General features: G+C 47.0%; 1 protein-coding gene across 5 annotated transcripts in view; it reads left to right on the forward strand.

The window, feature by feature from the left end:
* GRID1 (glutamate ionotropic receptor delta type subunit 1) overlaps window positions 1–27,527 on the forward strand; it is a 671,373-nt gene that overhangs the window by 396,049 nt on the left and 247,797 nt on the right. For all 5 annotated transcript variants that reach the window (XM_060286217.1, XM_060286219.1, XM_030862796.2 and 2 more), the window contains exon 5: window positions 17,030–17,083. In XM_060286217.1, coding sequence (XP_060142200.1) covers window positions 17,030–17,083 — 54 coding nt within the window. The remainder of the gene's footprint in view (window positions 1–17,029; window positions 17,084–27,527) is intronic.

Consider the following 27,527-nt stretch of genomic DNA (forward strand, 5'->3'; position numbering starts at 1 on the left):
ATTTGGGCCTCTACTGCTGTCTAGCTCTGCTACCTTGGACAAGTTAAAGAAACACTCTGTGCTTCAGTTTACTCATCTATAATATGGGGCTGATAATAGTACCTGCGTCGTAGGATTGCTGAGGGAATTAAGGGAATCGATACATGGAACATACCTAGTACAGTCCCTAGTGCATCGATATTGCTTTGTGTGTAATTGGCCATGATGAATAGCGTCTGGTGTCCCAGCAGCTCTTGGCCAGTGTTAGTAGGCAGATGTGCTGAGTTGTGGTCCGTCCATACTGGGCCTGGCAGACGGCCACTTTTTGGTCACTCTAAAGCAGCCCTTGGGCAAGTGGGGAACCAGGCTGACACTCTGCCCCTTGCATCCTTCTCAGAGCTCCCTGTGCTCCCACAATGGGGCAGGTTTGTGGAAGGATATTTGTGATTCCAAGGTCAGAACTCTGTCTCTGAGGCTCTCCAGCCTTCTTCCGGGGCTTCTCACCCTGCCTCGGTTTCCTTTGGGAAGTGACTGAGGGGGTCTTTGGCTGCCAACAGACTTGGGATCCTCTCCTGGCTCAGTCTCTTATTTCCTGTGTGAACTAGGGTGGGTCACGTGACATCAACTGTCTCACATTTAATAATAGGCATGATGGTACCGCCAGGAGGGACGGCTGTTGTAAGGATCCAGTGAGGTCATCTATGTGCAGTGCTTGGCCAGGACTCAGCAAGCGATTGGCACACACTCAGTGTTACATGCAGTTCCTCTAGGCTTTGGGAAACTCACTTCACTGATGTCTACACCCAACCTTTTTCTCCATGACATGAACTCACTTTAGAATTCATCTTTATGAACATAGCCAGAAAGACTCGGGAAGCCTTAAAGTTCCAAGGTGGCTTTATCTGGACCACGGTCCCCAGGACTTAGTTGTGGGTGGAGACCAGCGTTCGCCAACCAGATCCTGGAGTTACAGGAGCCTCTGCACAACCCCTTCCCACCAGGCCCTCCTGCAACAGGGAGGCTGCCTAGCACTCGGGCCCAGGCCTGGCCAGTGACCGCAGCCAGCCTCACTGGCCTCCCATCTGCCTGTGTATGTCCAGGCCAGGATGGGCTTCTCGGTGCCCTGTTCACACTAACTGCATTTTCTGCTCTAAAAGACACACAAATATTTTATTAGAAAAGGTTTCAGAAAAAAAAAAAAGAAATACTCTTCATCATACTTGTGCAGAAAGTGATCTGTGAAGTGGTTTTTTTCTGAGAAGAACATATGATTTTGTTCATGTAAATACAGCGTACTGTGTACTAGAGACAGAAAAGAAGCCCTAAGTTTAGGCTTTGCAGAAATCTTAGCCCCAGAGGGAAACATACGCACACCCCGAAATGTGCATGGTGCAGGGGCCACACATGTGAATCTAGGCTCTCAGAGGTATTGCCCAGACTCTAGCTTGGACCCATCCCTGGCCTGGTGGTACATCCTTTCGGTGGAACATGCTCCAGGTGAGCGACTATCTCTGCTGTGGTTTTCTTGTGTTTTCTGTCTCCGTCAGTAGAGGTACTTCAAGCCACTATCTGGGGGCATACTGTGGGCACTTTGAACTCAGAGCCATTTGTCTGTATCCTTATTGTTATTTTTGAGGACAGAGGCATGTTTTGCACTCTGTTGCCTTCACCGTTTTGCTCATTTTCACTCTTCCTACCTACAGCTTCTTTCTTGCTTTGAGTCTATCCGAACCTTCTCACCTTTCCAGCCCAGTCCCTCCAAGAAGCCTTTCTCACGTCTGCTCTCACATCTCCCTGTCGGAGGCCCCTCGAGACAGCTCATCCATCCACAGGCTGCATGCACATCTGTTCTTCATACCTCTCTTCCCAACAGAACCGGTCTGAATGGGGTAGAGACATCGTCCATGGCTTCCCTTGTTGCCTTCAGCGTCAAGGACTTGCCTAGGAAACCCTCAGCCTGGATTTATGTTGAAAGAGTCCAGATAAGATAGATAAGAGCAGAGAGGAGAGCTGTCCCTCTCTCATCCCAAAGTCTGGGTAGGCAGTCTTACCCTCCCAAAGCTTATGAAAGTAAATTCTTCATGAGAAGTTTTGGAGTTTGGGTTCTCAGCTAGCTTTCCAGGCTAACTGCAGAAAAAAAGATGTTCCTTTTAATTCTAGTTTTGCCTGCAACTTGCCCTTTTTCATCAGCCCTGGCACAGGCCATGCTCATCCCTATTGTGCCCTCCTACAACCTCCTTGGATCAGTCAGTGTGCTCAGTTGTCAACAACAAAAACCTACTCTAGTTATCTTGAGCATAAAATGAACCTACTAACCTCTGACTGACTTCAGTTTTATTGATTTCTAATTGATGAGACAATTCTGATTTGTTGCCCATGTTTAATGCCTCTTTTCCTCAAACTATTTTAAAATGACAGTAAAGTTAAATGTTAAAAACCCACAAGGTCAAAGGCTACATGGGAGGAGACAACAGTTGGTGAGATCTTGGGGCTAGCTTTTGGAAAGTAGAGAGTGGGTGGAGGAAGGGTAACTGATTCAGCTGAGGTAAGGATGTTACAGCTTCAGTGCCTGATGATAAAGATGCTCATGGGAAGTGAGTTGGTTCTACCTTCTTGAAAGCCTTAGAACCCAGAGACCCCAGAAAGTAGGATGAGGCGAGTGGCAGAAACCAGCAGAAATTAAGCAGAGATTTGCATGGAGAGGAGTAGGACCTTTACTTCCTTTTCCTGATTTCAGAATGCCAGCAGCTGGAAGATACCCTTCAGGCAGGTTATTGGAAGAATCTTTTCTGGAGAACCTGAACTGGAGAAAAGACCTCCAGGAGCTGAAATTGTGGAGGAGAGAGGTGTCTTCCAATGCAAAAGCAGGGAAGCCCACCAATCCATCCATCCACAAGCCACATTCATGCCCTTCAGTGAGCTGTTGAATGCCCCACTTTATTTTTTTAATAGAAGTATAGTTGATTTACAATGTTGTGTTAATTTCTGCTGTGCAGCCTAGTAATTCAGTTATACATATATATATATTCTTTTCTAATATTCTTTTCCATTATGGTTTATCAAAGATATTGAATATAGTTCTCTGTGCTATACAGTAGAACCTTATTGTTTATCTATTCTTTACATAAAAGCTTATATCTGCTAACCCCAACCTCTCACTCCATCCCTCCCCCAACCCCCGCCCCCTTGACAACAACCAGTCTGTTCTCTATGCCCATGATTTTGTTTCTGTTTCATAGGTAGGTTCATTTGTGTCATATTTTAGATTCCACATGTAAGTGATATCATATGGTATTTGTCTTTCTCTTTCTTACTTACTTCATTTAGTATGATAATCTCTAGTTGCATCCATCATGCTGCAGATGCCCCACTTTAAACATGAAAGAACAACCAGGGATTATTATGCATTTGAGGAATGTCTCTTATATGAAAGAGAGAGTACAAAACAAATATGAAAAAGGAATCCAGGGCCAAACTTAGTTTAGGGAACAGAAGAAAACATGAAAAACCATATCACTGATAATTAAAGAGATTAAAAATATTTTTTGCTTAAGACATAAACAGGATGCTATGTAGAAGAATAGAGAGCACAAAATAGCAACTGAAGGCAAAAAAATAAATTAACTGAATTTTTAAAAGCCCAGTAGAAGTATTAGAGTTGAGGAAAGTAAGATCAAAAGTAAAGAGGTATAAAATTGGAGGGTAAACTTGAGAAAAATGAATGGTTTAGTCTAGAAAGTTCAATATTCTAACAGAAATCCTAGAGAAAGAACAGATAAAAATGGAGACAAGGCACATATCAAAGAAATAGACAAGAAAATGTTTTGGAACAAAAGGAATGTGTCTTCAGACTAAAAAGTCCTATCAACCATTTATCTCTTAGCCAAAATAAAGGAAAAGAACACCCACCTCAAGGTACTTCAATGGCAAGTTTCAGAGCACCAGGGAGAGAGAAGAAGGGATGCAGAGAGAGAGAGAGAAAGAGTGAGAGGGAGAACGAAGAAAAGGAGGAGGGGAGGAGGAAGATGGGCAGGTGACATAAAGGGCACATGAATCAGAGTGACATCGGGATGCTTAGGAGTAATAATGGATGCAAGAAGATACTGGAGAAGCGCTATTTTTGTGGATGAGTTAGTACTACCCTATTATGTCTAAGTGAAACAATCAATCAATGTAATAGAAAAAATTTTTTAAGAAATTTCTGTACATGCATAGACTCAAAAATGTACAGCCCATGCACCTTTTCTTAGGAAGATGCTGTAGGATGAGCTTCAGAAAAAGAAGGTTAAAAACCAAAAAGATAGGAGTAAGTAATAACAAGTATAGAGACTCCAGCCAGCAGGACAGATAGGAACGTCTCAGGGCAGTCCCTGGTCATCCAGCTGGAGAGCAGGGATCCATACAGGAGTGGGGGAGAGAGGGCTCTGAGAGGCTGTCTCTGGGGCGAAAGGGAACTGAGAGTTGTTTTTGTATGGCTGAGCATTTGGACAAATATATTATAGAACTTGTATAAATACAAATAAAAGAAATTGCTAATGCAAAAAAGCAGAAGTTGTATAACCAAGAAAATACTATAATCACAGTCTACTACTTGGGTTAGTAGGGAACAGTGTTTTCATAATATCGTCTCACAGTTCTGGAGGCTTGAGGTCCAAGATTAAGGTGTCAGCAGGGTTGGTTTCTCCTGAGGCCTCCCTTCACTGGATTGTAGATGGTTGCCTTCTTTCTTTGTCCTCACACGGCCTTTTCTCTGTGAGCTTGCGTCCCTCATGCTTCTTATTCTTGTTATAAGGACACCAGCCAAATTGGATTAGGCCCATCTTAATGGCCTCATTTTAACTTAACTCTTTAAAGACCTTGCCTCTAAATACAATTACATTCCGAGGTCCTAGGGATTGGGGCTTCCACATATGAATATGGAGGGCCACAATTCACCCCATAACATTCCGAGGACATTTCTGTTAGTGTCCTTTGGTGATTCTTCAAGGTAGGGATATAAATACAGTATATCTCAAACTTTCTCAGCATAGACTTTTTTTTTTTTTTACAGGAGAACTCAGCATCTCCTAAGCCTTTTCCATTCCATAGAACACAATCTGGAAGCTCCCAATTCACAGGGTAAAAGCCAGGCTGCACTGCATAGCATAAGGCCCTGCTGATTGGGACCTGGCAGTATTTCAGTCCGTAACTCATGCTTCATGCTACTGACCCTTACACCCCTGATTTTAAGCCACAGCATGACCAACAGTGAGGATGGTTCTCATGCACATTTAACTCCAGCTGATAGGTACTTGGGCCAGACAATGCCATGACTGCCTCACCAACAGGCCCTGGGCACGGTAAAGCTTGACATAGTGAGAAAGAACCTGCTGGAAAGAATGGGTGTGTGGTCTCAAGGCCTTCTCCACATGGCCAGTCTGACCTCTCTGGAATGCAGATCTGACCATACATATACCATCCTAATTTGCAAGGCAAGAAGAGGTTCTGGTCTGGCCATTTGGATAGCGCAGTGGCGTGACAGGGCAGGGTAGGGTGCATGGCATTCCAGGACTGGACAGGTGGGTGATGAGTTAGTCAATACACTCAGGGAAGAAAATGAAGCTTTAATTGAGGACCACCGTGGAAAAACGTTGATTAATAAAGGTTAGAGGATCGGCTACAGGGTCCTTTATACAAATTATATTTTCTGTACTATATCCATGAGCTAAGAAATCTCCATGGCTAATTTTGATTATAATTGATTTTTGCCTCACCTAATAACCTTAGAACCAAATCCTTATTCATGAGATGTGAAGATGTGGCTCAACCGCCATTCTTAACAAACTGAATGCCCCCTTTCACCTCCAGGCTTATACATGCTGTCTCTTTAGACTGGAAGACCCTCCCATCCCACCACCGCCCACCCCCAGCAGGGGGCTTCTACTTGCCAGGCAAGCATTGGTATCTGGTTCCTGATTCACTGAAAGCCTCTCTATCACTGCACTTTCTCCCTTGGTCTAGTGGCATTCTCTCTCTTTGTGGCTTTGTCTCTCCCAGTCAGCTGGATTTATTCAAGGATGGGGCCCAAGTCTGCCTCATCTCCATGTGCAGTATCCTTCTTAGCACCCGACACCTAGTAGGAGCCCAGGACATGCTTGCTAAATGGGTGGGTGTGTTCTGCTGTTGTCTCCCTCCCACCTGCTCATGGATTTTCCTGAGGGTGACACGTGCTTCTTTGACTTTTCCATCTCATTAATCCATGAAGTGGACAAGTCAGAGAATCCTGCTACCCTCCCTGGGGCCTCCATCATGTCTTGCTCTTTCCTCAGGAGGCCTATGGGGTGGGTCCCTTTCTAGCCTGAGGCCTCTTGCTATGTACCGATGGCCCTTCCCCTGGGCCCTGTACTGCCAGCCGGACACTAGCCAGCACTTGGCCCTTCCCTGGGCCGTGGCCAACTGGTACCAGGGAGGAGAGAGTCAAGATGCATCACGCCCACACTGAATGACCACCAGGGGAGGGGCTGAGCCCCTCATGAGCTTCCCTGTCCTTGGAGTCTGGTGGGACAGACGGCTAGTCCAGACATGGGGACAGGCTGTCTCGTGCCATCATGATTTGAGCTGTACCCTTGGGCTCTCCCACCTGGGCACAGATGATGCTATTCCTGTCTGTGACTCCGAAGAGCTGACCATGTAGTTATATGCTAGTTTGTAAGCTTCACTTTCTTTTTCTATTAATAGGGGATCATAAATGATCACCTTCCATGATGGTCGCAGGAGTTAGCGGCAAGGTAGATTGAGGTTTACATTTTAGAATGAGCACCTTGGAGGCCATATGAAAAATCATGGAAAGAGGAGTGTGGATTTGAGGCAGGAATTTTTGAGAGCTACAATAATGACTGTGCTGGGCATTTTGGTTTTTGATTCATTAATATTCTTTTTATTTGTGCCCCGTTTTCCCCCACAAAGGGAATGAAGTACAGTTATTTATGTGTGTGTATGTATATATTTGTGTATGCACACACCCACAGGAATAGGAACGTTTGGAGAGCTTAAAGTTTAAAATTGCCCTGGGGGTCAAGGTCATGCCTAATACCAAGATCAGTAGATGGAACCAGTGGGGTGCCTCAGATCAAGGCAGGTTGCAGGATGTCATTGTTTTTTCCACTCCAGGTACTGAGCTTGGAAGCCTTGTGTTCAGAGAGTTTTTTTTTCTCCAAATGATGCCACCCCATGGGTAGGGCCTTTCCAGGTCCTTCGTGCAGGCAGTAGAGGTGGAGGGCGAGGCAGGTGGGCCACACCCCCGAGGATGAAGCACACGAGCATTTGGCTTCTACATCTACTCTGCAGCACAGTGCAGAGTGACAGTGGCTTTACTGTTGGACTCAGAGGACTTCGTGTAAAAACTAAGCTCCTGGCCATGCCCAGGTCTGGGCCCCATCTCTACAGAGGCTTTGTATTTGGTGAGAATTTGTATTGTGGATTCCTCCTCCCTCTTTTCTTTTCACTGAGTTTGCCACATCCTTTCTTCCTTACTCCCCAAGACCTCGGAGCCCCACCCATGGACTCTGAATCACTTTCAGGGGATCCAGAGTCCAAGTGAGCCCCAAGATGAGCAGCTGTTTATACCCCAGCTCCCCAGCCCCCTGTCCCAACCCCAGCACCGAGTGTCTCCCTGGCTTTCCTGTGTCACAAATCAGCGACTTGTTTCCTGACAATTCCTGAGCCAGGGAACTCCTCCCCAGCACCCAGAGAAGGAAGCGGTTCTTGTCTCCAGAACTGAAAAGAAGAGATTTTTCTCCCTATTTCATTCTCCCAAAAGTCAGGCTCATAAAAAAGAATACAAATTACACCCAACAGCTCTTATCAGCTTGGTAAAGAATTGCTACTTTCAACATTATTGCCTTGAAAAGAATTCAAACGCTTCCGTCTTTTAAAAACAATTTAGGTTGAGAAAAGGAATTAGATACGTGTGCAGAAATGGCTTGCCTGGCACAATTTGAAGGGGTCGCGGTATTAACCTTGAACGATGATGCTTTAATTGAGCAGCAGACACAGTGTAGTTGTTCTCCCAGTGGACGTCCCGCTGTGGGTCTTGGTCTCTGGGGCTGACAGCCACACATGGGGGGGCAGGCCTCTGAGGCATTATGTGACCCAGTGGCACTAGGAGGGACTTTTCTGCCCCAAACGGTCCCCACCCCCTCCTTCAGCAGCATCTGATGCTGTGGGTCCCCAGAGCCAGTCTTTGGATGCGCACAGCGCCGGCTCAAAGCTCCAGTATGAACGGGCAAATACCCGTGGGAGGGAGAGAAAAACATTTCTAATCAGTTTTCGACTTTTATTTGCTTATATCTGAAAATCGCTTGAAGCCGGAGCTGGACAGCAGAGTGTTTGAGAAATGGTTCAGCGTAGCCACCTGCCACCCAAGAGCAGCGTCCCCTGCCCGCTCAGGACCACGTGGTGAGACTGTTCACAGCCCACTGCAGAGACTGGCGGCTGCTCTCACCAAACCAGAGCAGGTGTAACTAAGCTCAGAAGCCATTTGTTCTATTGTACACCCCAGTCTCCCAAAATGATTGTGTGGTAGCCTCCATGTGCCCAAGGGCCGGGTATACCTTTCTCTTCCATCAGATAAGATTGAGAGAAAAGCTGGCTCCCATTCCCTCCCATTAGAACAGCTTGGGTGTCTGTGAGAGTGAGAACACAGAGGGCCTTATTTGGCTTCTCTGCCTTCCAGGTGGCAGGGAAATTATGGACCATTGATTAAAATCCAAGTATCCATCAGTTTCTACTCATCGGCACTGCCTGGCTTCACTTCTCCAAGTTGATCTTATTAAACAGATCGTGCCTGCGAGCAGACTCCATTTCATTTTTCTGCTGTTATTAACGCTTCCTCATAAATTGTCCACATGTAGCATATTCTCACTTTTTATTACAGTCAATTGCACTGCCTGTACAGCCCTGGAACCTGTCTTTGTTTCATCTGAAAGATCCACAAATGATCTGTAATGAATCTTCATCCCCCAGAGGCCATGAGCTGGCCCTTCTGCCCTCTGTTCAAAGTGGGAAGTTTGAAAGTTTGGAAGAGCTGTTTATCTCAAACTTGGTAAACAGTGTGGACTGAGGGCAGGGAGGTCTCATGATTGATTAGAAATTGTTTAGATCCATCAGATTTTTACATGTACTTAGTCAGTTATGCTTTTTTTTTTTCCCCAATAGCAACATAATAGTTTTTCTGAGATCAAAGCAAGTGTAAGAAACCAATCTCATGAACAGCACTCTCTCTCGGGTGTGATGGTAATATCTTTTTAAATGCCATCGATGGACTAACCTAGTCCAGAACTTATTGTGTTGCTAAGCAGGATAGATGGGAACTTTCATCAGGAGGTTCAGAACTCAGCACAGGACTTCCCTGGTGGCGCAGTGTTTAAGAATCCGCTTGCCAATGCAGGGGACACGGATTTGAGCCCTGGTCTGGGAAGATCCCACATGTCACGGAGCAACTAAGCCCATGTGCCACAACTACTGAAGCCTGCACACCTAGAGCCCGTGCTCCGCAACAAGAGAAGACACCACAGTGAGGGGACCGCACACTGCAACGAAGAGTAGCCCCTGCTCGGAAAACTAGAGAAGGCCCGTGAGCAGCAATGAAGACCCACACAGCCAAAAAAAAACAAAAAAAAGAACTCGGCACAAATGAAGAAATGATTACATTCCCACAAAAAAGCTCTAAAATCTGATCGTGTTGGCATCAGCTTCTAATGGTCACGATATCTTGCATTTATCCGCCTTTCACATTCACTTCACTTCATTCTCAAGTTCTCACAGATGTGTAGAAAAAGGATGCTACTTTCAAATACAGGCAGGACTGACTTTGCACAACACAGTGTTAACTGGAAATTAAGTGCGTATTGATGCCATGGGAAGCAAGGACACAGGCCCCTCATGCGTGGGTTTCCATTAGTTCAGTATCTACTGTGCAGAGTGATGGCTGCCTGTATGTCAGTATCCCTTTACACTGTACTGGGCTTCCTATTTATGCCCCTGACCTTCCTCATACTGAGCACCAGGGAAATATGCAGGTGTGTGAACCCACCATTCATTTCTTCCATAGACAGCTTCTGAAGTTCACTGTCTGCCAGGGTTGCATGGTAACTGCACCAGACCTCAGCCCGTGAGGAGCTCACCTCTTGGTGATGGACTGGAAGCTGCTCTCCATATACAGAAACCCTTTGGCAACTGGAGGACCACCTGACCCAGGGGTTCTGGGGAGGGGTGGTGGAAGGAAACTCCAGAATCCAGGACCTGACTTTACAGAAGTCCCTGTGGCTCCACACGCCAAGCCTCACGACTGTCTGCATCGTCTTCCAGCTCAACTCTTGGTTTTTTATTAAACATCTACAAAAAGTACCAAGAATGAGTTTGTCTTTGTTTGGTCCCCGAGTCGGCATGATACACTCAAAAGTGCGTGGGATCTGACATCTGAAAGGCTTGATTATGCTGCCTCGGTTGCACTGACTTGCTGGGAGACTTTGGGTAAGTTTCCCCATCTGTAGGCTCAGAACCTCTGTCAGTGGGCTGTTGTGAGACTCAGGGAGGTTTCATGTGCAGAGGGCTTAGCTCCGGGTCAGGTGGCAGAGTTGTTCAGTGAGTGTCAGTGATTGGACCCAGCCTGCAAGCAACCCTCACCTCCATCCAGCCTCTCCCAGCCAGAGCATTCCCTGAACTCCCAGGCCACAGGCTGAGCTCTCCCTCAGCAAAAACACCCTCTTATTGTCCCAGAGTTATGTTTGGAAGCTATGCAAGATTAATTCTGCCACACCTTCCCCAGATGGCTTTGTGTAGCTGGGGTGATTTCCTTGTCTCCACCATCCTTCAGCAAACCCCCCTTCTGTCCCCCGACACACACACATGTACTCAGGTGGCTGAATTTCCTGCTCCCACCAAGGGTGAGGGCCCTGGGCCTCAAGGAAGCTCTAGCAGAACGATGGGTGAGGTGGGAACAGAAACCTCACACTTGGTCAGGAGGTACCATCTATTGGGAAGGGTCTGGGAGAGGAAACTGGGAAAGAGACCCACGATTCCGCAATAAGCTCTAGGAGGAAGGATGGAGCCAGAAGTAGGAGCCATGGGAGACTGGGGGAGATCCTTAAGGCAGTTTTCTGGTGAAAGGAAGGCTCCAAGAGGTTCTAGAGAAAAGGCTGGAGTACAGAGGGCCAGAAAGTATCCGAGCCAGAAGTTCAGGCCCTTTTCCCAAGAAGGCAGCCCCTGGGAAGGATGGTGTGGCCTGACCTAGTGATAACTGCCCTTTATGGGGTTCCTCATGGTGGTTCTGGGCATATCTTATGAAACTCGGGCCTCACGGTGGCTGCTTTGCTGATTTCCTTATAAATGGGCTCCTGAAATCGTCCGTCGTCTCGCCATCAGCTACTCCCCTTCCTTGCAAATCGGGGGCATTGCACTCCCTCGTGCTTCAGAGGGGTGACATCGCACAGAGAGAATTGTTCCTAAATAGCACGTTGTTGCAAAGGCAGCAGTGGGTCTTTAAAGTTAGCTCAGTATCTTTCCTGGGAAAATGCCAGGCCCCAGGCTCCATGGGGGGAATGTTCTGAAATGTTATAGTTGGGGTTTTAAAAAGATGCTAGTCGGTGACAAGCGTTCATTATCTCAGGCTCCCAGTGTCGGGGGTGGGGGGGGGATGCTGGATAAGTGGCCAACAATTAACACATACGTGATATTCAGTGGCATTTGCACGTTGTAAAATAAATCCTCAGCGATGTTGCTGGAAGGCTTGCATGTGGAGGTTTTTTCCACTCCATTTACTATTCCTTGAGGCCAAGATCAAGTGAAACAGCCTCAGACTTGAGAACGGCAAGTGGTACAATGGTCTCATACTTAGGAGGATAAGTTAACCTGGGAAGGAAGGCACCACGGCTAGTAAGGCCATTTTCTTAGATATGAATAAAAGGTCATTTTGTTCCTATAGTCAGAGGGCCAGGCTCAAAAGCTCGTACATTTGCTCTGACTGTTGTCCAGGCCTTTTAGGGAGCCGCATTATCAAGGGAAAGGAACATAGGCTTTGGGGACAGATGGACCTGAGTTCAAATCCAGTCTCTACTAACAGAGGGGCTTGTGTAAGATCCGAGTCTAGATCTAGATCTTAGTTCCTCGGCTGTGAAATGGGGATGAGAACCTACCTGGCTCCTTAGGGTGTTGTGAACGAAGCAAGACCCGTGGCTTGTCAAGTGGACGGGTTGTATTGAAGTGTCTGGCTGGTGCTTGATAAAAGCAGGCTCTTGTCGCCCTTGGAAATGGCTGCAACTTGGTTCTGCATGAAAGACTGAGAACACAGAGGAAAGGGAACAGGCTGGAGGTGCTTCCTCTGATCCCTCAGAACTCCTGTCTTCTCTGCTTCCATCCAGATGTTTGCATATTAGCACTGAGCCTCACTTCCACGTGTTCGCAGCCCCTTCCAGGCGAGCTGCCCCACACATCCCATTCCTGGCAGTGCTAGGGGCTGCTGTCATTTTGGGAGCCAGGAGCTGGGGTTTGGTCTGCCTCTACTTCTCTATGGGAACTGTGGGATCAAGGTGGCTGGGTGTTCAGGACGGCATCTAAACGTCCCCTAGCGCCTGGCAAGCCTGCAGGGATGGTGTGTCCTGCATCACTTATACTCTGGCTCCATAGATGCGACTGGCCATAGGAAAAGGCACCCTGAGGTTCGGACAGGGGCTGCTGCTCACGGACGAGGGGACACATTCCCTCCTCCAGGTGTGGGTGTGGGAAGAACAGCTGCCTTCCGCTTCCTTTAACAGGGGTCCACCTATGACAGTGCACTTATCTCTCAAAAGGGGGGTATGTGGGTGTCAGAACAAGGGCAGATGTCCAGTTCTGCCTCTGCAAGTGATGTCCCTTCCCACTGGCTGTCTCTGTCCACCATCCCAGCTCTTAGCCTGGGCTACATGCCACCTGAAGCATTTTGGGTCTCCTATTCAAAAGGGGCTAAAACAGGAGTCAGCATGATTCTTTAGAAGTTCCTACCTCCTCAGTTCTTCTTCTAAAGTTCTCCACTTGCCACTCTATTGAGGGACCCCAGGAGTCAGGCCTTTGGGCTCTGATGGTCTGGCATAACCTTTCAGGGACTCACAGCATTGACCTAAGCAGGGCTGCCTGTGCTGTGCCGAGGCACTGCGCCACTGAGGGCATCCCTTGGGTTCATTGAGACCTAGTTTCCAGGGACTGTGCGGAGCTCCTGAAGTTGCTCAGGACTCTACCACCTGCCACTGCATTATTTAGTGGGGAGTTTCACAGCCATGGTGTCCCGTTCCAGGAGAGAAGCCCGGTTGCAGGAAGCCAGCCTCCCTACCTGCAGTGAGCAAGTGACCAGGAGCCCAGCTGGAGCGGAAGGCCAGCTCCACTCCCTGCCTACCCATGGAAGGAAGGGCCTGCCCTTATTTCTCTAGTTGGTCCAGCACTCCTCTGCAGATGCCAGCGGTGTTTTGCAGTGGTAAACCCGCAGCGTGGCTGGGGTGAGGGGAGGCCCCACTGTGCTGCCCTGAAGGGTCTATGGACTCATAGAGGAGGCAGTGCTGACCATACCTGCGTGTTTGTTATTGGTCTGTTGGCTCCACAGCGGCATGGACGAGACTCCTGGCTCACACCCGTGTGCAGGAGAGTTAGGGCAGCTGCTGTGTGTGTCTGGTGCCGTCTGTTGACTGAAAGAAGGAACACATGAGAGATGACCCACTTCTACACATTCCGAAGAGACCATCGAAGGACAACCAGGCAGGAGACGTGAGTGGAAGGCGTAGGGAGGGCCTTCGTGTTCACTGACCATCCATAGTGAGCTGCTTTCTGGGCTGGATGCTTCACCCGTAATTTCATTTAATTCTCACAGTAACTTTAAGATAGGAGGGGTTTGTCTCAGGTTGGGTCCCCCGAAGCAGACTTCGGGGCAAGAGTGTGTGTGACAATGATTTAGTAAGAAGTGTTCCCAGGGGAATTAAAAAAAAAACCTGGCTGGGGAGTGGGAACGTGTAACAGGGAAGTGAAAGCAGCCAGCGAGGGTGCATGAGCGAGGTCGTGTGGGCTAGCCCCGCAGAGGGGATCCGGAAAGAGCTGAGCCCACGCTCTGAGCAGCCCCCATCAGGGAACGGGGCAGCTGGGGTTTGGGTATATGGTACCCTGAGTCCTTGGTGAGCGTGTACATTTTCCCGAGTGCCAAGGAAGGTTCGGACAGCTGGCCACAGTGCCTGCCGTTGGCAATGAACGCATACGGGGAGCCACTGGGCTCCGAATGCCTAATGGGATTTGAGGGGGACCAGGGCGGAGTGTCAATAGTACTGCTGGCCGCCGAACACCCTGTATGCGTGGGACTGCCGCTCAGAGAGGTGGAGCAGCTCACCCAGGAGCCCTCAGCTAAGCAGAGGCAGACCTGGGATTCGACCGTCCTGTGCTTGCCTGCCCCCTCCTTACCTTGCTGGCTCTGAGATGAAAGGGAGGTCTTGGGGGCCTCCACCTGCCTCAGACATAGCTGGGGAAAGGATGGCACTTAGAAGGGGACACGTCCACTGGGCTGGGAACATTTAGGGCTCTGCCCACGGAGCTGGCAGCTCTCCAGCCATCAGGGGGGAGGGGTGTTCTTGCTAAATCTGCAGTCGCTTCTCCTCACCATCTATCTCAGCTTCTGTGGGAGTTGCACCCTCTGGAAAAGGCTGTAGCCAAGTGCTGTTTATCTCCGTGTGGGGAAAAGAGGCTTAACAAATTAGCTAATTGGTGAGGGGGAAAGTAGGACAGGAAAGTTGGCCAGTTGTCCTGTGGGGTTTTCTGATCAATTCTTTCCATCATTATCTTCCACGCATGAGGATGAGACCAGGTGGGAAGATGCCTTAATGTAGCCAGGGCTCGCACCTGCTTCCTGGGATGTCCTGGCAACTGAGTCAGGTCCTCTGCACTGCTGGCTCCTGCAGGGACACTGGAGGACCTCTCACCTGTACAGGTGCACCTATACCTTCAGATTCACAGAACTATACATTCTGGAGTAGAGCTCTCAGCTCCAGAGGCTAAGAGTCAGGGTTCAGAGCTCTGAAACAACACAGCATGTCAGGCACATGACTATTCCCAATGAGTTAGGAATCCAAGGAGTGCGGCCCAGGATCTGCATTCTTAAAAGCTCCCTAGGAGGTTCTTACATGCAGCCAGACTTGAGACTCATGGCTGCAGAATGCCAGTGCGTGATGGTGTGCTACCCCTCACCTGTGGTCAACCTCTATGTTGATACTTACATACCATATATGGCCCTGCTATCTGCCTTCCATGCAGGCATTTCCACAATGAGATCTTGTTGCTCCTGCAACCCATTCCATCTTGAACTCCTTGGAAAGTCAGGAACTTCTCTTCTATATTGAGTTGGTATCTGCTCCCCTGAGTACTGGAGCCTTTGGTGCTAACTCAACTCTCAGAGGCTGCAAAGAGCAATTCCAGCCTCTCTTGCACACCTGCACTGTCCCTGGTGACTGTAACTGGCCATCAGTTTTCACTGTCCCATTCTATGACCGCTTCCAGTCTGGAGTGCCCCCTATCATGCAGGGTGGCCCAGTAGTCAACCCCCCAAGGGGTAGCACAGACCCCCAGCCCCTTGGGTTACTGGAGCAGGGAGGCTCCTTACCACTCTGTGACTCATCTGTTAAGAAGAATGAATCAGATCTCTGTGTACTGAAGAGGAAAGATATTTTTGATACACTAAGTCAAAAATGACAGTTGTAACCTGATGTGTATTTCATGATCCCATTTTAATTAAAACATCTGTCTGATAAGTGTATATAGATACATATATGCAGGTATGACTGAAAACTTCTGGAAGGGGCCATTTGGAACAATCTCTGGGGGATGAATTTGGAGGGATACGTGGGGTGTTTTCACTACTTTAGTGCATTAAAAAATGGGGCAGGTTTATGGGATAATTTTGAACATTTTAATTTTTCTGTATTTTTCCAAATAAAAAGAGTGACAAAAATTACATTAAGAAATACCAAAAAAAGTAAAAATAAAAGAGGACTACAATCTGAGCTCTCTCCCAGGTTCGTAGATGGCCTGGAACAGTGCCTGGCACTCAGCAGTATTTGGCTCGTGCTAACTGTGAGTATTCTTACAGGACAGGCTTGAAAACTACCAGTTCCTCCTCTTTTTCAATCTGTTGGATTTCCAATTAAAAAAGGGAGAGAGCACTCCCTCTCGTATGAAAACATACGAGAAACAAAATAAGTAACTGGGTCCTATCTGCTTCGCCCTCCTGTACTTCATTCATATCTTCAACAACAGTATTCATTTATATATTGAACACCTACTATGTGCTGGTTATAGTGTAAGGTTTTGAGACACAAATGTGACAGCCACAGATGTGGTCCCTGACCTCATGGAGACCCCCAACTTGGTGAAGGCGATAGATAATAAAAAATAAATAAGCTGATAATTATTCAAGTACAGACACGGCAGGTGCTATAAAGAAATAGAACAAAATGCTCTAAGAGAGAATGATGGGGATGGGGGTCACTGCCCCGCAGCAAAAAAGAGCCAATTCTAGGGTCCTTGATGGGTTCTTTAGATCTGAAGGCAGCTCAGAGCCCCAGCTGTGAGCTGCCATCTTCCTGGGTGTTGTTCAGCTAGGCTGGACAAACTACTGTAAATCCCTTGTTCCCGATTCCTGATTCTCTAGCCTCAGGCAGCAATGAGACATTCCTCCCTGAGCACCCCTCCAGAAAGGTGTTTGCAGGCATTCTCCAAGAGGAGAGAGGGGAGGGATGTCCCCGCCCATGGCCCTGTGACGCCTACTGGAACTGGACTGGCGCATGAGAGCTCCGAAGAACAGCAGGAAATCAGATGTCCATGTTCAAATGATGCGTCTCGTAGCTAAGGCAGCCAGAGCTGACCTCAGGGGAACAGCGTGCTTTGTGCGGAAAAAATTTTCCAGGAACAATGTTTATCAAACTCCATCTCGGCAGTCATCCTGTGCGTCTGCCATCTTCTGGCTTGCTTCTGGTCATGTTTTTTTTTTTTTCTCTCTCTCTCTCTGCAGGCCGTGGAGACCAACCTGGCTTCCAAGGACAGCCACTGGGTCTTTGTGAATGAGGTAAGAGCCCCAGAATGGTGAGGGGCGTGGCCTGCACTGAGCCCCCACCCCTTGGGAAAGTGCAGAGCGATCCTTGGTGCTGGAATAGATTCCAGGGCTCCACCGTGCAAGACAACAGGTGAGAGAGGTAAACAGAACTTGCCAAGATACTCAGCCGGAGCAGGTGGAAACCAGGGGACGAGTGGAGATCTGAGTCCAGGAGGAAGTCAAGAGTCCGTGAGAAGTGGCATCAGGCATTAGATGTACAGGGTGAGGGGAGGTCACCAGTCAGGGGTCAGAGACCGGAGAGGTGAGGGCGGGTTAGAAAATGGGGTGCAGAGGGGGTGGGCAAAGGAATGCAGCGGGGATGGAGGCTGCATTTCCTGCAGGAGGTTGAAGGTATGTGTGTTATGTGACTCTGTGTGAGGGTGTGTCTATAAGAGTGCATGGGTGTGAGTGTGTAACTGTATATATTTGTGAGAGTGTGGATGTGTGTGCATAAGTGTGTGTGTGCATGTCAGTATGTGTATGAGTATATGTGTATGCGTATAGGTGTGTGTGTGTATGTGTGTGCACACCTCCTGTGCAGCTGGTCAGGGCACGGTTCAGTGGAACCGTGTAAAGGGGGTAAATGGGAAATCTCTCCCATGACTGGCCATTCCACTGGTTTGGGTCCTGGGAGGAACGGGCACACCAAGGTTTCACTGCAGCCTGGTCTGTTCTCCACCAATTACACCGTAACTTGTCCTGGCCACCTCCACGCTGCAAACATTACATGGGAGTGGCCTGTGATGCCATGCCCTCTGCCCGCACATCCATTTGGGGAGCACCCACCAGGGCAGCCTGGTGACCCTAGCCAGCTATTAACACAGCTGACTCTAGAAAGTGCTTCCTGGCACGAGCTTTCATCAGCCCTGTGGCCTTCCGTTGCTCCTAAATTAACTGATGGATTTCTAATGGCCACCTACTAGAAGATGCAAGGTTTATTGTGCAGGTAATTTATGCTTTTATGATGTGTGTTTCTTCATCGGCTCAGTGCTACTATGGCTGAAAGAGCTTGGGGTGGCTGACTTTATAATTTTGCAGGTAGTATCTGATAGTAACTGCTTGCAAGGCCCACTTTTCGAGGTTTGTCCATAAATGCATATCTTATTAGCGCCACGTCTGCACGGGCCGGTGGGAGGCATGCGAGGTAACTGTCCCTTTCCCTCGGGTTACGGATGGTTGTGCTGGTGATTAGGAGAAGGGATGTGACAGCCGCCTCCCCTTTCTTCAGAGCCTGACAGAGTCCCCCATGGTCCCTGGGAAGTTTGATGCTCTGGGCTTTGCCATCGTCTTTATAGGTCTCTTTTGTTTTGGGGGAAGGACGCATTCTGTGTGCCACTTAAGGCAAATATGTAGTGCTGGCTTTATTTTAGGGCGGCTCCTCCAGATTGGACAGCCAGTGTTTCTCTAGTGCCAGTCTTCCAGATTGGACAGCCAGTGTTTCTCTACTGCCAGTCTTCCAGATTGGACAGCCAGTGTTTCTCTAGTGCCAGTCTTCCAAAAGTGCTCTGTTTTTACATTTCTAACTTATTTCCTGCTTCCTCCCCTGCATCCCGACCCACTCCCAGGGCCCTCTCGTCTGTCCCTCTTTTTCCCTTGCGAGGGCTGGCGTCAACACTAGCCAATGTGAAGTGCTCCCAGGGCATTGCCGGGGCAGCTGGAACCCAGGACTTACTTAGTGCCACTGGGAGGCATCAGGTATGGGCACACCTGTCAGAGCCACACTGGAACAGCCTCACCCAAGAGGATGGCTGTGTTCCACCCCAGTCATCAGTGCACCGCACTGTGAGCTGGCACACCAGTCATGTGACTGTCCCTGGGATAAGTGTGTCCTCCTCCGGAAGTGACCTCCCTCTTTCTTGGTTTCCTTTTCTATGGGGAGGCCAAGCACTTGTCAGGGCATTTTGTGTCTGTTAACACCCTTATCTTCATCAACAGCCCTGTATGTCAGTTATTACCATCCTCATTTTGCAGATGGGAAAAGGGAGGCTCAAGAGGTTAAATCGCTTGCTCAAGGTCATACACTGTTGAATGGTGCATTTGGGATTCTGTATGATGACTGTCTGGTTCCAGAGCCCTTTCCACCAAAGGACACCATCATGCATGTGGCCCTGACAACGATCCTTAACCTATGGTCAGGGTCTAATTCAATAAGGTCAGTCAGTAGGGCTCAGGTATGCATACTGACAGGGACACTCTTGGGCTGGCCTTGGTGTCAGCTCGTGGACATTCCTGAAGCCTGCGATCTAAAGGTGGGTCCTTTTGTAAAGCTTTGACCCTTAGACCCCAGTGTGGCCTCTGGTTAACGGCTAAGATGTTCTCGAAATTGACTTATCCTTAGGAGCTAGCCATATTCAGAACTGCTGTTTCCTATTACAGCATGGCCCCATTGGGAGCAAGTCCTGTTATTCTTATGACAGTTAGATTTCCAGGCTTTATTCAAAGAACCACAGACAAATATTTTCCCAGTTGCTTTTCCGTTTATCAGATGTGATGGCTAGGAAAAAATAAAATAGGAAAAAAAAGAGGAGCAGGCATTTGGTAGCTCCAACATTGTCTCCAGAATCCAGCATCTACACCGGGGCCCCATCTTCCCTCTTCCTGAGCTGCTCCCCACTTCCCTGGAGGAAGTTCAGTCCATCAGATGAGCTCAGGTCTGTGCCTCTTCCTACCACGGTTTTCTCCAAGGCGGTCCTCCGACTCCACCCCCTGCTTCCCTCCTTCCTTACAGGCTCTGTCCTCCAGTTTCTCTCTCTGTATTTGACTTTCTTAATATATTTTCCTGGATTCAAGATAAACATTCAAGGGCACATATTTTTGTTTGCTTTCTTCATGCAGTGGTTTTCTTAATATGTCTACGGTACCCCTTCACCAGTGAATATTGGTGTTGCATGTTACAAGCCTGTTTTATTTGGAGAAGGGGTAATTGGATACAGAGAAAGGTTTGTGAGTATGTGAGCCTCACTGACAATTTCTACAGGTCTCTGGGCTCCACTGTGGGGACACTGGCAAGCAGGTGTGCTTTGGGGTGTAAACTCTATTTTTATTGATTGATTAAATTGCACGTTAGTTTGGAGGAGGATGGGGGATTCAAAAGAATGTGTGGAGGGGCTTCCCTGGTGGCGCAGTGGTTGGGAGTCCGCCTGCCAATGCAGGGGACACGGGTTCGTGCCCCGGTCCGGGAAGATCCCACATGCCGCGGAGAGGCTGGGCCCGTGAGCCATGGCTGCTGAGCCTGCACGTCCAGAGCTCTGCAACGGGAGAGGCCTCAGCAGTGAGAGGCCCATGTACCTCAAAAAAAAAAAAAAAAAAAAAAAGAATGTGTGGAAAGCAAATTTAAACATTAGTCAAGGTGGCCACAAGGCCGTGAGTCCCTTGAGGACGTGGTCAGAATCCAGCTCACCACTGAATCCCCAATACCCCATGCAAAGAGTAGATTCTTAAAAAGGTTTGGCTGCAGGCAAGTCGATGTACTTAGGATAGGGTAGAACAAGTTGCTTTGAATAGTACTTCCCAGCCAGCCTCTGAGAAAAGACAAAGGCAACAGTTAAGATGGGGGGCTCAGGGATGGAGGGGACAGCTCTGGGTCATTCATCGGAAGCTACCAGTTCAGGACCAGTCAGACTTGACTTTGGCTCCCAGAACCTCTTTATCAGCTCGTCTGGAGAGCTTCCTGTCCATGTGGCTCTGGCCCAGTGATGCACAGGTGTCCTTAGTGCTGGGTGGAGTCAGGACGCAGTGGAGAATGCCCTCCTGAGAGGCTCTGTGTCCTGGCAGGACACATCTGCCTCATAGCCTGGCCTCTTGGGAACTTTTTGGAGGAAATTCTTTTATGGAATATGTCTGTCTCTCCAGCCTCTTCCAGAACCATCTGTGAAGGGGACTTGAAGCACTCCATTTGTTACTGGACAGCTCTCATGGTTAGACTAGTTCCTCCAGACATAGAAACAAAAGCAAGCTTTGCTGGAAATGGTTCAAGAAATGCAGAAGCACATGCATAACCCTTGCACTTAGGTTTTGTCAGCAAGTGATGCTCTGAGCTGTGTTCTGTGGCTCAGCAGGGGCCCGGGGGAGGTGGGCTCTAGGAGGGAGGAGTCGCATCCGGCAGGCCCTCACTCCCTGCCTCCTTGCCAGCCTAGGTCCATGACCCCCACATCCCATATCTTTGTTCTCTGAGCTCCAGACCCACGGATCGAGATGCCTTCTGGACTCAGCCACTTGGAAGCCCCATGACCACCTCCAGCTCAGTGCATCTCTCTCTGAACTCATGATCCTCCCCCTAACCTGGTTCTCACCCAGTGCTCCAATCGCAGGGACCGCTGTCTCCATCCTATTTGTTGGCTCCCTAGCCAATGGAGAAAAGCCCACATCCTGCTCCTTGCCTCAGAACCTGCTCCAGGATGACCCCGTCACACCTTTCCGTGCTTTTTTACTTCTTACCCTCTGCCCACTCTCCCATGGCTCATCCATGCAAGCAGTGGGTGACTTGTTGTTTCCTCTATTTATTTTCCTCTCCTGGCTCTGGACCTTTGCTAGGATTTTTCTTTGTTCCTGGAATGCCTGTCTCTGACCATCAAGGACTTACCTTTCTTGCATGAGTTTGCTAAACATTGCCTCTGCCCAAAGGTCTTCCTGAATTTCCCAGTAGGGTTATTCCTTCTCCTGGCGTCCTGTACTCCTCACCCCAGTTATGCTGTGTTGGGGCCTTGAGGCATGTGCCTGGCTTCCCGAACAGCCTATAAGTGAGGGCTGGACCTTCTTTCTGTCAAGCTCCCTAGAGCCCCCAGCATGAGGGGCTCACACACATAGGAGGTGCTGGGTTAAGCCTCCTGCTCTGCATCTGCCTCCTGCTTCCTCACCTTGTTTAATTGCCTACGTGTAGAGGAAGAGGCGTTTATAACCTCCCAATCCTTCAGGAACTCAGAAAGCTGTGATCCTGCTTCATGAGCTGCCACTGTCAGCACCTCATGTTCCATTGCATCTCCTTTTCCTGTGCCTGCATTTCAAGTCCTGTGGGGTACAAGCTCTTCCTCTCGGGCACACAGGCTCCCCTGTGCCCTGGACAGGCCATTGGCAGGTGGTGGAGCAGCCGGGGAGGAGGGCAGGGGAAGCACTGGCCAGGCTTCCTGCAGCAGCCTCCACACTGGGCTCGGGGGAACACATGTTCTGCTAATTCGTAGGTGCTCTGTGGAAAAAGGATTCTGTGATCAAAGAGGGCGGGTAAGTTAAACAGCAAGAAACAGGTGTCTCCTGCAGCCATCTTCCATCTCTAATGCATACTGTGCTTTCCAAGGATGAAGTGGTGCACTCTGGCTGCCACATGCATTTGTGTTTCAAACACACTCATGTGCTTTTTCTCTCGACATCTGCTCACCTGTATGCTGGAACAGGTCTTTGGCAGGTGGTGGCTGCCAGGATCCATTGCATAGAGTTCAGATTCCTCCACGTGGTCTATGAGGCTGTTCATGAGCTGACTTCAGAGCCCTCTCTGGTCTCAGTTCCTGCCGTTGCTTGTCATCTAGAACTGCTGTGCCTGTATCATAAGACATCTCTGCCACCCCAAGCGCAGGGTCATCCCAGTGTCTGGACCTCTTCATAGCCCCCTCTGCCCAGAGTGTTCTCCTGTTGTTGCCCCTCAGGCCCTGGCCCCAACCTTACCACCTTCACTGGTTTGCCACCAACAAACATTCCATAAGGACCCTCTGGGTACAGACCTTGGCCTGCCCCAGAGGAGACTACTCCCGTCAACAGTCCAGAGAACATCACTCTAGACTTTCAAACCATCCCTACCCCCAAATACACACTGAGTTAAAGCAAATGAAAATGAGATTAGGCTACACATGCATAATGTAGGGGAGAGAAATGCTAATATACTAATTGAAGAAAACAAGAATAAATAGACCATGATTTGCATGCTGAATCAAATAGCTTTAAGAAATCTCTATTTGTGGCACAGAGGAAGAGAGGGAGGGTAAAGATTTAATTTTTTTTCTTCCTTTCATTTTGAAGATTCCAATTCTGTTCGGATATTAAGTCCCTGTACCATTTACCATCTGCAAATTTCATTTAGCAACACTCCAAAACAATTAACGTTTATTGTAATCGATTCACTTGTTTCTCTCCCCAGCCCCACTGAGGAGTCCTTGAGGACAGGGACCACATCTTAGCCAGCGCTGTAGCCCACTGAGAACCCAGAATGAAGAATAGGAGCTGCTGTTTATCAGACATTAGATGGAGCCAGGCACTGCTTTTGAGCATCACTTTTCAAATCTATTTTTGACTTAAAAATTAACCACTTTATTGAGGTTTAATTCGCATACAATAAACACATATTTAAATGTACAGTTTTTCTTTGCCATATGTATACACCTGTGAAACTGTAACCACAATGAAGATGGTGAACATATACATCTCCCCAACTGTGTCTTCGTGCCCCTTTGTAATCCCCACCCCTGTCCTACCTTACCCACTCCCCAGGTAGTCTGTTTCTGGCTCTACAGATTATTTGTATTTTCTAGAGTTTTATGTAAGTGGAATCATAGAGTACATACTCTTCTTTTCTTCTATTTTGCTATGGCTGTTTCCCTCCAGATAATTATTTTGAGATTCACCCATATTGCAATATACAACAATAGTTCTTCTTATTGATGAGGCATGTTCAGTTGTATGACTACACCACAATTTGAACATACATTTACCCCTTGATGGGCATTTGGGTTGTTCGAGAGTTTTGGTGATTACAAATAAGGCTGCTATGAACCTTCATATACAAGTCTTTGTATGGACAAAGGCTTTCATTTTTCTTGGGTACACATTTACAAGTGGAATTGCAATGTTGCATGGCAGATGTATGTTGAATTCTTTAAGAAACTTCCAGGTTATATGGGAATTCCAGTTGTTCCACATCTTCTTCAGTACCTGGTTTGATCAGGGTTTTTGATATTAGCCACTGTAGTGGTGTGTAATGGCACCTCATTATGGTTGTAGTTTTCATTTCCCTAATGACTAACGCTACTGAGCATCTTTTCAGGTGTTTCTTTGCCATCTATATCTATAGCTTCCTTGGGGGGGAAGCTGAAATTATTGATTTGAGAACTTTATTTTTCTTTACTGCTTTAAACTTCCTTTAAGTGATTTAATGGCATCTCCCAAATTTTGATATGCTGTATTTTCATTGTTACTCAGTTCAAAATACTTTCTATATTACCTTTTGATTTCTTCTTTGACCCATGGGTTGTTTAGATGTGTGTTATAGTAGTCTCTAAATATTTGAAGATTTTTCAGGGATCTTTCTCTTATTGATTTTTAATTTAGCTCCATTGTGGTCAGGGACCATAGTTGAATTACCTGAATTCTTGAATATTACTTGAATCCTCTTAAATTTATTGAGACTTATTTGATAGTCCAATATATTGTCTTTGCTGATAAATTCTTTTTGTGCACTTGCAAAGGATGTGTAATCTGTTGTTGTGAGGAAGGTTCTATAAATGTCAATTGGGTCAGTTTTGTTGATAGTGCTGTTTATGTGTTCTGTATTGTTGATTGTATTCTGTCTATTTGTTCTATCAATTATTAAGAGTGGGGTATCAAAATATTCAACTTTACTTTGGAGTTTGCCTACTTCTCCTTGCAGCTTTATCAGTTGTTGCTTAATATATTTTGAAGCTTTGTTACAAGAGGCATAAATGTTTAAGATTTTTATGTCCTGTTGATTAATTGATCTGTTAGCATTACGGAATGACCTTTGTCCCTCTGCTCTGAAATGTCCTCTGCTCTGAAATATACTTTATCTGATATTACTGAAGCTATTGGAGATATATTTTGACTAGTGTTAGCCTAATATAGTTTTTTCCATTCTTTTCCTTTTAACTTATTTGTTTCTTTAAAGTATGTTTCTTGAAGGCCATTCCTACTTGGATCTTGCTATTTTATTCATTAGGACACTGCGGGTTTTTTTTTTTTAACATCTTTATTGGACTATAATTGCTTTACAATGGTGTGTTAGTTTCTGCTTTATAACACAGTGAATTAGTTATACATATACATATGTCCCCATATCTCTTGACACTACGTTTTAACTAAAGTGCTTCGATAATTTAATATGAGTATTGATATGGTTAGGAGAGGGTGGAGTCCTGGAAGCCAAATTAAGAAATTATTTCAAAGAGGAGGGAGAGCTCATTGGTGTCAGATGCTGCTGCCTTGAGGATGTGGTGACCTTGGGGGTGAATGTTGGGAAAGGGTTAGAGGACAAGTTGCCAGGCACTTCAACTTATATCATTCCATTTTACAGATAAGGAAACAGAGGGTCAGAGAAATGGATTGACTTTTCAATATCACTTAGTAAGTGGCAGAATCAGGATTTGAACTTAGGTGTGAGTGACTCAAAATTTAAGAAATATATTCCCTGGACTTCCCTGGTGGCACATTGGTTAAGAATCCGCCTGCCCGGGGTGTGGCTGTGGCTCACCTTGGGGACAAGGACACTGGCAACAGAAGTTCTGGGAAGTACTCCTTGGCGTGAGCCCTCCCAGAGACTGCCATTAGCCCCACCAAAGAGCCCAGGTAGGCTCCAGTGTTGGGTTGCCTCAGGCCAAACAACCAACAGGGAGGGAACCCAGCCCCTCCCATCAGCAGTCAAGCGGATTAAAGTTTTATTAAGATCTGCCCACCAGATCAACAGCCAGCTCTACCCACCACCAGTCCCTCTCATCAGAAAACTTACACAAGCCTCTTAGATAGCCTCATCCACCAGAAGGCAGACAGCAGAAGCAAGAACTACTGCAGTCCTGCAGCCTGTGAAACAAAAACCACATTCACAGAAAGATAGAAAAGATGAAAACGCAGAGGGCTATGTACCAGATGAAGGAACAAGATAAAACCCCAGAAAAACAACTAAATGAAGTGGAGATAGGAAACCTTCCAGAAAAAGAATTCAGAATAATGATAGTGAAGATGATCCAGGACCTGAGAAAAAGAATGAAGGCAAAGATCAAGAAGATGCAAGAAATGTGTAACAAAGACCTAGAAGAATTAAAGAACAGACAAACAGAGATGAACAATACAGTGACTGAAATGAAAAGTACACTAGAAAGAATCAATAGCAGAATAACTGAGGCAGAAGAACGGATAAGTGACCTGGAAGACAGAATTGTGGAATTCACTGCCATGGAACGGAATAAAGAAAAAAGAATGAAAAGAAATGACGACAGCCTAAGAGACCTCTGGGACAACATTAAACGCAACAACATTCGCATTATAGGGGTCCCAGAAGGAGAAGAGAGAGAGAAAGGACCCAAGAAAATATTTGAAGAGATTATAGTCGAAAACTTCCCTAACATGGGAAAGGAAATGGCCACCCAAGTCCAGGAAGCACCGTGAGTCCCATACAGGATAAATCCAAGGAGAAACACGCCGAGGCACATAGTAATCAAATTGGCAAAAATTAAAGACAAAAATTATTGAAAGCAGCAAGGGAAAAACGACAAATAACATACAAGGGAAGTCCCATAAGGTTAACAGCTGATTTCTCAGCAGAAACTATACAACCAAGAGGGAGTGGCATGATATACTTAAAGTGATGAAAGGGAAGAACCTACAACCAAGATTACTCTACCGGGCAGGGATCTCATTCAGATTCAATGGAGAAATCAAAAGCTTTACAAACAAGCAAAAGCTAAGAGAATTCAACACCACCAACCCAGCTCTACAACAAATGCTAAAGGAACTTCTCTAAGTGGGAAACACAAAGGAAGAAAAGGACCTACATAAACAAACCCAGAACAATTAAGAAAATGGTCATAGGAATGTACATATCGATAATTACCTTAAACGTGAATGGATTAAATGCTCCAACCAAAAGACACAGGCTTGCTGAATGGATACAAAAACAAGACCCATATATATGCTGTCTAAAGGGACCCACTTCAGACCTAGGGACACATACAGAGGGAAAGTGAGGGGATGGAAAAAGATATTCCATGCAAATGGAAATCAAAAGGAAGCTGGAGTAGCAATACTCATATCAGATAAAATAGACTTTAAAATAAAGAATGTTACAAGAGACAAGGAAGGACACTACATAATGATCAATGGATCAATCCAAGAAGAAGATATAACAATTATAAATGTATATGCACCCAACATAGGAACACCACAATACATAAGGCAACTGCCAACAGCTATAAAAGAGGAAATCAACAGTAACACAATACTAGTGGGGGACTTTAACACCTCACTTACACTAATGGACAGATCATCCAAACAGAAAATTAACAAGGAAACACAAGCTTTAAATGACACAATAGACCAGATAGCTTTAATTGATATTTATAGGACATTCCATCCAAAAACAGCAGATTACACTTTCTTCTCAAGTGTGCACGGAATATTCTCCAGGGTAGATCACATCTTGGGTCAC

The sequence above is a fragment of the Globicephala melas genome, chromosome 16 (genome assembly GCF_963455315.2).
Source record: "Globicephala melas chromosome 16, mGloMel1.2, whole genome shotgun sequence".
NCBI classification, from domain to species: Eukaryota; Metazoa; Chordata; class Mammalia; order Artiodactyla; family Delphinidae; genus Globicephala; species Globicephala melas.